Source organism: Nannospalax galili, unplaced genomic scaffold (assembly GCF_000622305.1).
Source record: "Nannospalax galili isolate Female #2095 unplaced genomic scaffold, S.galili_v1.0 scaffold1160, whole genome shotgun sequence".
NCBI classification, from domain to species: domain Eukaryota; kingdom Metazoa; phylum Chordata; class Mammalia; order Rodentia; family Spalacidae; genus Nannospalax; species Nannospalax galili.
The window spans coordinates 239,051-251,767 of record NW_008345474.1 but is presented as its reverse complement, the minus strand read 5'-3'; the positions used below and the strand labels follow the sequence as shown (position 1 = coordinate 251,767).

The 12,717-nt window shown below is 39.4% G+C and overlaps 1 protein-coding gene across 1 annotated transcript; it reads left to right on the top strand.

Annotated features, from left to right (window-relative positions):
- Positions 1-5,865: 5,865 nt before the first annotated feature.
- Positions 5,866-6,813, top strand: LOC103740943 (olfactory receptor 2A12-like). Its single transcript, XM_008841627.1, has one exon. The coding sequence runs from the start codon at positions 5,866-5,868 to the stop codon at positions 6,811-6,813; it is 948 nt and encodes a 315-aa protein (XP_008839849.1).
- The last annotated feature ends 5,904 nt before the right edge of the window (positions 6,814-12,717 follow it).

Here is a 12,717-nt window from a genome sequence, read left to right as displayed (position 1 = left end):
CTCTTCTGACCTCCATGGGCATTGCATGACATGGGTGCACTTACATACATGCAATACATGCATACACATAAAATAAAAATAATAAATAAAAATATTTTTAAAAACCAAACCAAACCAAACCAAACAAAAATCAACATCTTGCTATGTGATCCAGGCCAACCTTAAACTTGCAGCCTCTGTCACCGGAGTGCTGGGATTACAGGATTACAGGTGTGTACCACCACACACCTAACTTGATTATTTCCACAGCTGTACAGAATCTTTTCAATTCCACGAGGTCTCATTTGTCAATGGTTGGCATTATTTTCTGAGTGACTGGAGAGCTATTGAGAAATTCCTTGTCTATGTCTAAATGTTGAAGTGCTTTACCTTCGTTTTTGCTCCAGTAGTTTTGGAGTTTCAGGTCTTAAGGTCTTGGATTCATTTGGAGTTTATTTTCTACAGGATAAAACATAGTTTCATTCTTCGTGCAGATACCCATTTTTCCCAGCACTGTTTGCTGAAGAAGCTGTATACTTTGTCACCTTTATAAAATATCCGTTGGCTGGTGTAGCCTTGTGGGTTTACACCTGTGTCCCCTGTTATGCTTTATTGATCTATGTGTTGCTCTACTTCAATTTGTTACTATGATTCTGTAGTATAACTTGAAATTAGGTACGGTGATTTCTAATTCTTTATGCTTAGGATTGATTTAGCTTCCATATGATTTTAAGAATTTTTATTAGAAAATTTATAGCAAAATATAAAAGTAGTTACCAAGAAGAGTAATGGTATTAGCACATTCAGCACGTCCAGTTCCCACTGCAGTGTTGGTTAATGTAATCAAACGGAAGCTCAACTCTCACAATTACTGTCCAAAAATGACAACATTTGCTGGACTCTTATGGAATACAGAATCCATATGAGTTTAAAGAATGTATTTTTCTACTTCTGTAAAGAATAGCATGGGGATTTTAAATGGGATTGCATAGAATCTGTAGATGTTTTGGTAGTATGGCCATTTTCACTAGAGTTTACTGTCATCTAGTCTCCTTCAACTTCTTCATTTTCTTAAAGTTTTCATTGTAGAGGTCATTTCACTACCTTAATCAGGTTCTTTATTCTACTTTTTGGCTTTCTTTTGAGATAACCAAGATCTCTGAATCATTTATTAAACTTTTAATCATTCGCATAGTTTATTATATTTAGAGTTTTGTTGTTTTGTATAGATCTTTTGGTTGTCACTCTAGAGCAGGGGTTGGTAACATTGCAGTATTAAAGAGTTAAAAATACAGTTATGTGACAAGGATATGCTCTGAGAAATGTATCAGTAGGCAACTTCGTCATTGTGTGAACTTTATAGAATATATTTGCACAAACCTGGATGGTATATACATCAAACATTCAAAGTAGCCTTATGACTTGATCAAGAAATGTGATAGCTATGAAATGTATGAGGCTGCTGCCAACATAATACAGCATACAACACTTAATGACACTGTATGCTCTATAATCCTTCACACTCCATGACACAGCATACTCTATATTCCATCACTCTGTGACACAGCATACTCTATATTACATCACACTCTATGACACTGCTTGCTGTATAATCCTTCACACTCCGGGACACAGAATGCTGTATATTCCATTACTCTATGACACAGCATGCTCTATAATCCATCACACTATGACACAGCATGCTCTATAATCCTTCACACTCTGACACAGCATGCTCTATAATCCATCACACTATGACACAGCATGCTCTATAATCCATCACACTATGACACAGCATGCTCTATAATCCATCACACTATGACACAGCATGCTCTATAATCCATCACACTATGACACAGCATGCTCTATAATCCATCACACTATGACACAGCATGCTCTATAATCCATCACACTATGACACAGCATGCTCTATAATCCATCACACTATGACACAGCATGCTCTATAATCCATCACACTATGACACAGCATGCTCTATAATCCATCACACTATGACACAGCATGCTCTATAATCCATCACACTATGACACAGCATGCTCTATAATCCTTCACACTATGACACAGCATGCTCTATAATCCTTCACACTATGACACAGCATGCTCTATAATCCTTCACACTATGACACAGCATGCTCTATAATCCTTCACACTATGACACAGCATGCTCTATAATCCTTCACACTATGACACAGCATGCTCTATAATCCTTCACACTATGACACAGCATGCTCTATAATCCTTCACACTATGACACAGCATGCTCTATAATCCTTCACACTATGACACAGCATGCTCTATAATCCTTCACACTATGACACAGCATGCTCTATAATCCTTCACACTATGACACAGCATGCTCTATAATCCTTCACACTATGACACAGCATGCTCTATAATCCTTCACACTATGACACAGCATGCTCTATAATCCTTCACACTATGACACAGCATGCTCTATAATCCTTCACACTATGACACAGCATGCTCTATAATCCTTCACACTATGACACAGCATGCTCTATAATCCTTCACACTATGACACAGCATGCTCTATAATCCTTCACACTATGACACAGCATGCTCTATAATCCTTCACACTATGACACAGCATGCTCTATAATCCTTCACACTATGACACAGCATGCTCTATAATCCTTCACACTATGACACAGCATGCTCTATAATCCTTCACACTATGACACAGCATGCTCTATAATCCTTCACACTATGACACAGCATGCTCTATAATCCTTCACACTATGACACAGCATGCTCTATAATCCTTCACACTATGACACAGCATGCTCTATAATCCTTCACACTATGACACAGCATGCTCTATAATCCTTCACACTATGACACAGCATGCTCTATAATCCTTCACACTATGACACAGCATGCTCTATAATCCTTCACACTATGACACAGCATGCTCTATAATCCTTCACACTATGACACAGCATGCTCTATAATCCTTCACACTATGACACAGCATGCTCTATAATCCTTCACACTATGACACAGCATGCTCTATAATCCTTCACACTATGACACAGCATGCTCTATAATCCTTCACACTATGACACAGCATGCTCTATAATCCTTCACACTATGACACAGCATGCTCTATAATCCTTCACACTATGACACAGCATGCTCTATAATCCTTCACACTATGACACAGCATGCTCTCACTATGACACAGCGTGCTCTATAATCCATCACACTATGACACAGCATGCTCTATAATCCATCACACTATGACACAGCATGCTCTATAATCCAATGACACATGACACAGCATGCTCTATAATCCATCACACTATGACACAGCATGCTCTATAATCCATCACACTATGACACAGCATGCTCTATAATCCATCACACTATGACACAGCATGCTCTATAATCCTATGACACTGCATGCTCTATAATCCTTCACACTATGGCACAGCATGCTCTATAATCCATCACACTATGACACCGCATGCTCTATAATCCATCACACTATGACACAGCATGCTCTATAATCCATCACACTATGACACAGCATGCTCTATATTACATCATACTCCATGACACAGCATGCTCTATAATCCATCACACTATGACACAGCATGCTCTATATTACATCACACTCCATGACACAGCATGCTCTATAATATATTTTGTCATTCTATATTAAACATTTTTATAAATATAAATAAATTACAATGATGATATAAACTTATTGAATAGTAAATACATAAATAGTAACATAGTCATTTGTCATCATTATCGAGTGTTATGTGCTGTTCATAATTGCGTGTGCTGTGCTTTTATACACCTGGAAGTCAGTTTGCTCCCACTAGTATTATCACAGAGGTCTGAGCAATGTGTTGATGTGCAGCAGCTGGCTATCATGTCACTAGGTAGGAATGCTTTTAGCTCTTTTATAATCTTAGGGGTATTCATTGTATATGTGTCCATCACTGACCAAGATGTTACATGATGTATGCAACAGTGACTGTTTATAGCTTGTAAAACTTAAAATGTTATCGGTCCCTTTGTAGAATAAAAGTGTTCTAAAGACCTTGACTTACTATAGGCTTACTTGAATTAGCACTTTCCAAACATTGAAAAAATTATTCATTTTCCCTCCTTATTCTTTGGGCTATTTATGTCCTACAGACAAACATAGAGACAGACAGGCAGATACCAACACATGTACTATGTACATTATAGTAAATAGTAATAATAGTAATAGCATAGTAATTTATAGTCATTGGAAAGTATGTGCTATGCAGAAACCCCTTCTGCTTCGTATGTTATAGTTAACTTTGTTGGTTCAAACAATCAGTGTTCTACTATGATAGCTCATACATACTTTCCTCTTTCTGTTTCCCATTCTCTCCTTCAATTCTGTTCTTCCATAGGGACCATTTTCCTCCAGACTAAAACAGTTCTTTGAACTTTGTTTTATTGTTGGCCTTTGGTAATCACAGATCTGCTTTCATTTGAGAGAAAGCAACTTTGACTTCTAAAAGACACATTCACTGAGTTCTAGGTTGGAGATTTTCTTCCTTTTCCTCCCTGTGCTCTTCTCTTCCTTTCCTTTCCCTCTCCTCCCTCCTTTCTGTCTCTCCACTTTTCATCACCTGGGCTATTTGGCTGTCTTCTGCTTTCAGTGGCTTCTGTGGGGAGGCCTCAGCCTGAATTGTTAGCCATTTGGAGACATGTGCCATCCCTTCTTCTTCTCTTTGTCTTTTTGAGACAGGGTCTCCCTGTAGCCCCAGCTGGCCTGGAGCTCACTATGTAGACCAGGCTGGCCTCGATCTCACAGAGATCCGCCTGCCTCTGCCTCCCGCTAGGCATACCATCCCTTCTTAAACCAGTTTCATGATAAGGTCTGGTTTTCAGAAGTTTTCCTTTATATTTAAATTTCTTAGTGTTCACTGGACAGCAGCTCTATTTGCAGACGGGTATCTTTCGTCCATTTTGGAAACTTGTAGGCCGTTACCCTTAGCTGTTATGTTTCCTTTGCTCCTTGTACCACTTTCCTCTGGTCCATAAAAAGAGGTGACTTTGCCTCTGTGGAGTGTGATTTATTTCCAGTGATAGTTATTTTCCTGCTATTCCAAGGAATTAGGCTAATAACTACATCTCTAACCTGAGGGTGCCTATCAAGCTTTTTGAGTGGTCAAACTAAAGCTAATTTTTGGATAATTTCCAAAGTGAAGGCAAGCTTTGACATTTGATATGAAATGCACACAAATGCTACATTGTTTTTCAAAATCTTTTAAAATCTTTTATTTATTATCATATATTGTGTTATGTGTATGAGTGCATTGTCTGCATGTATGTAAGTGCACCCATGTCATGCAATGCCAGTGGAGGTCAAAAGAGGGCATTGGATCCTGTAAACTGGGCTTACAGACCATTGTTAGCTGCTCTATGGGTGCTGGGAACCAAACCTGGGTCCTCTGCAAGAGCAGTCCGTGCTCTTAACCATGGCGCCATCTCTCCAACCCCACAAATGCTACATTCTTAAAACTCCCAATTTTTTCCCTTACCTTTTTTGAGACTTTTCGTAAGCTACACAGTCCAAATTAAGACCTTAATTTTTGGATGCTCTTCCCCCTGCAAATTCTAACACTTTGAAATGTGAGATTCATTATGTGGTGTCCCAGAATACCTGGGATTATGTAATACAGGATGGACATACTGTTTCATATCAAATGGAAATTCTCTTTAAAGTTTTTGTTCCCAGTTCTTTGGGATTTTGCTACTTGCGTTTGGTGCGCCTGTTATATGAATGTCAGCAGTCAGATCTGGAGGTTCCGCCTTTGTGTATGACAACTCTTCTTTATCTCTGCGGCAGAAGAAGGATGCAGGACTTCCTCCGGAGAAACCGCAGCTCTCTCACCGAGTTCGTTCTTCTAGGATTCTCCAGTAATACAAAGATAAACGTCATTCTATTCAGCGTCTTTCTCCTCCTCTACCTCATCACCCTCCTAGGTAATGGGCTCATTATCACCTTGATTCGCGTGGATTCCCGTCTCCACACACCCATGTACTTTTTCCTCAGTGTCTTATCCATTCTGGATATGGGCTATGTCACCACCACAGTGCCCCAAATGCTGGTACATCTGCTCCGTGAGAAGAAGACCATTTCCTATACTGGATGTGTGGCCCAAATGTACATCTTCCTGATGCTGGGGATCACTGAGTCTTGGCTCTTTGCAATCATGGCTTATGATAGGTATGTGGCCATTTGCCATCCTCTCAGATATAAAGTCATCATGAGCCCTTTGCTGCGTGGGTCATTGGTGACCTTCTGTGGATTCTGGGGTATCAGCTGTGCCCTAATATATACTGTCTCTGCTATGATTCTTCCCTATTGTGGCCCCAATGAGATCAACCACTTCTTCTGTGAAGTGCCTGCTGTCCTGAAGTTGGCCTGTGCAGACACCTCTCTCAATGACCAGGTAGACTTCATCCTAGGCTTCATCCTTCTCTTGATCCCACTGTCCCTCATCATTGTTGTCTACATCAATATCTTTGCTGCTATCTTGAGGATACGCTCCACTCAAGGGAGGCTCAAAGCCTTTTCCACCTGTGCTTCTCACATCACTGTGGTCACTATGTTCTCTATCCCGTGTATGGTTATGTATATGAGACCTGGCTCTGAGTCCTCCCCAGAGGAGGATAAGAAGCTGGCTCTCTTCTATAATGTCATCTCTGCCTTCCTGAACCCCATCATCTACAGCCTTCGGAATAAAGATGTGAAGAGGGCTTTCCTTAAAGTGGTAGGCTGGGGCAAAGGGTCAGACTGAGTCTTGGGACTTGGGAATTGTAATGATGCTAGAATAAGGTACACTCTTCATCCAGCTTCCCCAGTGACAACATCTTTCATAATAATATTATCATATCCAGTGAACTGACTTTGGTACAACACTACTAACTTGCTGCAGACTTCATTGGGATGTTATCATCGATTACATGTGCTCATCTTTGCATATGGTTCTATGAAAATTGATCCTATACACAGGTTCATATGAGTACCCGCCTCCCCAACCAGGGTACAGAACTATTCCATTTCTACACAAAGAAACTGTATATATGGTCCAAACTCTAACCTCTGACACTTTTGCCACTGATTTTTTTTTCCTCTGTTAGTTTAACTTCCTCATTTTGAGAATGGCATCTAAATGGATGCAAAAATGCAACTTTGGTTACTCTTTTTTTTTAAACTAAGCTTAATGCCTTTGAGACCCATCTGAATTTCTGCTGCACATGTTAGTAGTATGTGTCTTTATATCACCACAGTTTATCTGTTCACCTACTGAAGCACATTTGGGTGTAATAGAGAAGGTTTCTATTCTTTGCTATTCTATACAAAGCTCCTAAGAAGGTTCATGTGAAAATTTTTTTCTTTTTTTGTTTTAAAATTATAATTATTGTCTGTGTTTGTGTGTATGCACCTGCACACATGTGCCAAAGCATGCATGTGGAGATCAAAGGACATTTTTGGGGAGTCAGTCCTCTCTTTTTACCTTGTGGGACTGACCCAAGGATGAACTGAAGCTGTCAGGCTTCGTGGCAAGTGCTTATACTCACTCAATCCTCTTGCTAACCCTCACGTGAACTTTTTAATTTATTTTTTTTAACTATTTTTAATGTGTCTGAGTGTTTTACCTGCATGCATGTAAGTGTACCTGTGTTGTGCAATGCCCATAGATGCCAAAAGAGGGCATCAAATCTCCTGGAACTGGAGTTACAGATGGTTGGTAGCTGCCATGTGGATGCTGGGAACCAAATCCCAATCCTTTGCAAGGACAGCCAGTGCTCTTCACTGAACTGCTGAGCCATCTCTCCAGTCCCTTACATGAAGATTTTTTTTGGTCTTTTTTGAGACAGGATCTCCCTGTAACCCCAGCTGTCCTGGAACTCACTATGTAGATCAGGCTGGCCTTGAACTCACAGAGATCTGCCTCCTCTGCCTCCCAAGTGCTGGGATTAAAGGCATGTGCCACCATGCCTGGCTGCATGAAGATTTTTAAAACTTTTTTCCTCTAGAATAAGTAGCCAGGCATGTGGTTGCTAGGGTATATGGTATGTGCATATTTCACCTTATAATAATATTTTAATCAAACCCACAATGAGATACCACTTAATATGTACCAGAATGTCTATAATAAAAAAAAACCAGATGCATTGGCAAGGATGTAAGGACTTAGAGAGAACCCATATGCTTCCGGTTGAAAACACTCTGACAGTTCTTCAAACTCTTAAACATTGAGCAACATGTGATTCATCAATTTCATGCACAGATACATATCTAAGAGAAGTTAAAACTTACACAATTACACAAAAATGTACACATCTGTGATCATAGCAGCATTATTCATGATAACTAGAAAGCATCATCAACTTAAATGTCTATCAACTGAATGGCCAAATAAGATCTGGTGTAGCCATACAATGGAATATATTTTGCACTAAAATGCTCAGCAATTAAGAGGATTGGCTGCTCTTGCAGAGGACCTGGGTTCAGTTCCCAGTACCTACATGATGGCTAACAACTGTCTGTAATTTTAGTTCCAAGGGATCTAACGCCTTCTTCATGACACGGGTGCACTCACATACCTGCATGAAAACCATTCATACACCTAAAAATAAAAATAATTTAAAAAAAGAGAATGGATCTAATATATGCTACAGTATTGATTGCTTCTGAAACTAATTATAGAAGCCAGTTGCAAAAATCCATATATCATCCCACTTATATGAAGTTTCCAGAATAGGTAAATTCTTATAAATCAAAATCAATCAAAAGTGGATCAGCATTGCATTTAGCCCTAGAGGTAAGATGTGGGGAATGGAGAAGTGCTAACGAGTGTGGAGCTTCTTTTGAGCTAACGAAAATGTTCTAAAAATAGGTTGTATTGATGGTTATACAACTGTGAATATAGTAAAATCCTCCTAACTGTATACATTAAATGTGTGAACTTTATGATGTATGAATTCTGTTTAGATAAAGCTGGTTTTTAAGAGAATATGGCAAATCCTGTTCTGAAGAGATTGCATAGTCTCATAACCCGTTTGGCAATGTCTGAAATCCTGTTGCTCCACATATTATCCAGCGCTAGGTGTTTTCAGTATTTTTTATTTTAATCAGTCTACAGACTAAGTGGTGCAGTAGTGTAGTGATGTGTATAGGCGTTTGATTAACAGCTCGCGATTGGGAATATGTTTTGTGCTTATTTTCCTATGTACATCCTATTTATTTTCTAAGCATTTGTCCAAAGTTTTGTTTATTTACTAATTGGAATATATATGTGTTTTTAAGATATATTTTTACTTTATTTGTGTATTTCTGTGTGTCTATGCCATATGTGTGTGGGTGCCCACAGAGGCCAGAAGAGGCTGTTGGATCCCCTGAAGCTGAAGATGCAGGTAGTTGTTGTGAGCTGCCTGACGTAGGTGCTGGGAAGTGCACTTGGGTCCTCTGGAAGAGCAGAAGCACTCTTAGTTGCTGAGCTATCTATTCTGGCTGCTGGAATACATATATATACATATACTTTGATGAAGAATGAAGGGACTCTTGTATCTCACACTTCACACCAGTGCGTTACACACTAACTTTGTTCACTGGATTGTCTAGGATGACTTGGACTCATATCCACAGTATTTGATGTACAGTAGTAGGTTAATGGGGGCGGTGAGGGAGGGAGCTAGGATAATTAGATGACTTTTCCTAGGTTTCACTCTTCTTTTTTAGTATGCTAGATCCAGAAATTTAGTGTAACTCCCTGATTTCTATTTTCTTTGACTTAACATTGGTTTCTGAATCTTTGAGGCCTAGAATCTATAATCTTTGTTTCATGGCAACAATGGATAATGGCTTTTTGAAAATGAAAAAAAAATTGGAGCAACTGTAAACAGAAATTCCAAATTATTGATGGTCATTGTTACTGCTTCACACAAATATGAAATTGATGCATAAGTCCATTGTTTTGTGTTCAGTGCTGGGGGCGGGGAGAGTGGAAAGGAAACTTTCTTTTTTTTTCTTTTTTTCAGTTCATTTTTAAATTGAGCTTTTGCAACTTCATACAACTTTTTCTTAAAATGAAAATAACTACTGATATTTTAAAATTTCCTGATGATTGAATGTTGAGACCCTTCTAACATGATTTGAGAAGCTGTATGTATATATGAAGTTGCATGTACGTAAGTGCGCCACATGCATACAGTGCCTGCAGAGGGCAGAAGAGGATGTTGGATCTCCTGGAATTGGAGATACAGAGAGTTGTTAGCCACCATGTGGGTGCTAGGAACAAAACCTAGGTCATCTGCAAGAGCAGCCAGTGCTTTTAACCACTGAGTCATTTCTCCAGCCCAAATTTTATGGATCCTTTAAAAAAAACCTGACTTTTTGGGAATGGACTCCCTCTTTTGAAGCTGATGACCAGGGGTCCCATAGACCCTCACACAATACTAGCCATTGCCCCTGCTTTTGGTTACCCACCAGAATCTCACGGTAAGAAACTATTACTGAAAACATTACCTACATGAACTGTAGATCAAACAAGGAGAAATCAAGCTGGTGCTGACTCCAAAGCCTCATCTCTGTTATCTAACATTCATAGAGCTGGAAGGTGCTATGCAAACTACCTGAAAAGAAAGTTTAGCATGAACCTTACCCAGTTGTGAATCCTGCAGGCTACAACAACTGGCCTCACAAGATATACCCACTGGTGCAACAATGGCATGAATATCACAAGAGTAACCAACTACTTTCTAACTTGATTTAAAGTCTGCTTCATGCCAAGCATGGTGGTGCATGCCTATAATCCCAGCACTTGGGAGGCAGAGGCAGGTGGATCTCTGTGAGTTCCAGGCCAGCTGGGGCTACAGGGAGATCCTGTTTCAAAAAACAAAAAAATAGTCTGCTTCATAAGACGAAGCCCATACCTGACAATGATATCAGGCCTAGGAACCTGAGGCTAGACAGCCCACAGGCCATGGGAAAAAGCCTAATACAATTATTCTGCTAAACAGATATAGTATTAAACTGGTATTTAATGACTTCTTGTTATACCCATAGATTAATGCATCTCTTATACAGCAGATGGTGATTAACACAGAGAACCACAATTGTTCAAAATGCAGAGAACAAGAGACTGTAGGCTTCTTATCTCTGAGTAGGGCACCTATGTCAAACTTTTGCCTCTCAAGACTCAGGGATCATCATGGAAGGGGGTTGTGGTGGAAATATTGTAAAAGCCAGAAGCAGTGGATGACCACAAGGAAACAGTGTCTTTCAGACAGCTGGTCAGTCACTCATATGAACTCACAGCAATGGTGGCAGCATGCACAAGTCCCATGTAAGTTCAAGCCAGACACAATCCCAGCATAGACATGGTGAAGTAGGTAAGAAACCCCAACCTTACCTGAGGAACTATTGGTAACCAATGACTGCTCAGAGGGGGAGAGTCATTCTCATTTAAGGATGAGTCTCTTAGTATTAGTAGGTTGACCAGGCTCCAGTAAATGAGTCCATACTGAAGGACACAAACCTGACTTTATAAACCTTTATTATATATAAAGAGCAGAAATGTGGTGGGGAGATTAGTAAAAGGTTTGCAGATACAGGAGGGGATCTAAACATGACCAAAACATTGTGTATGAAGTTCATAAAAATTCAATAAAAATTAATTAAAACTAACCAGCTTTTAGTTTATTGTTTTAAAATTACTTTTCACTTTAATTTTAGTCTCATCTTTATTGTTTTCTTTCTTATGTTTGTTTTTAGATATATTTTGCTTTTTTATTTGTCTTTTTGAGGCAGGGTCTCCCTGTAGCCCCAGCTATCCTGGAACTCATTATGTAGACCAGGCTGTCCTCGAACTCACAAAGATCCGCCTGCCTCTGCCTCCCAAGTGCTGGGACTAAGGCGTGCGCCGCCACGCCTGGCATATTTTGCTTTTTTAAGCTTCTTGATGTGCTATCTTTTTCACTTGAAGAGTTTCTTTTGTTCTATCATCTGTAGTTGGTGCTATCAAGCTTCCTTCCTAAAGAAATAACTATTTGTGAATCTCAGGTGCTTATTTTGTTTTTAATTATGTGTATGTGTGTGTGTGTGTGTGTGTCTGTCTGTCTGTAAAGGTGTGTGTGCATGTGAGTACAGGGTGCCCTCAGAGACCACAAAAAGGGCATTGGATTCCCTGGAGCTGGAGTTACAGGCAGTTGTGAGCTGCCCAATATGGGTGCTAGAAATCTAACTGCAAGACCAGTACAATATCTTAAGTGCTGACCCATTCCCCAGTCCTAATCACAAATATTTATATGTTGTACTTTCATTTTTATTCAGCTAAATATATATTTCATTTCTCTCGAGGTTTGTTTTCCGTCTCATGATTTATTTGAGTACAGTTATTACTGTTGTTAATTTGTAGTTCTGAGGCTAAAACCCAGAGCCTTATGCATTAAGGGAAATGTTCTACCACTGAGCTAGACCAATCTGCTATGGGTAATTTAAAATGTGATATTTATTTATCTGTCTTTTTTTTTTTTTTGAGACAAGGTCTCCCTGTAGCCCCAGCTGACCTGGAACTCACTATGTAGACTAAATGCCTGGCTAAAATGTAATATTTAATTTCTAGCAATTTAGGTGACTTTTCCTGCTATTTTTTGTTGTTGATTTGTAGTTTGGTTCCATTATGGTTAGAGAACTT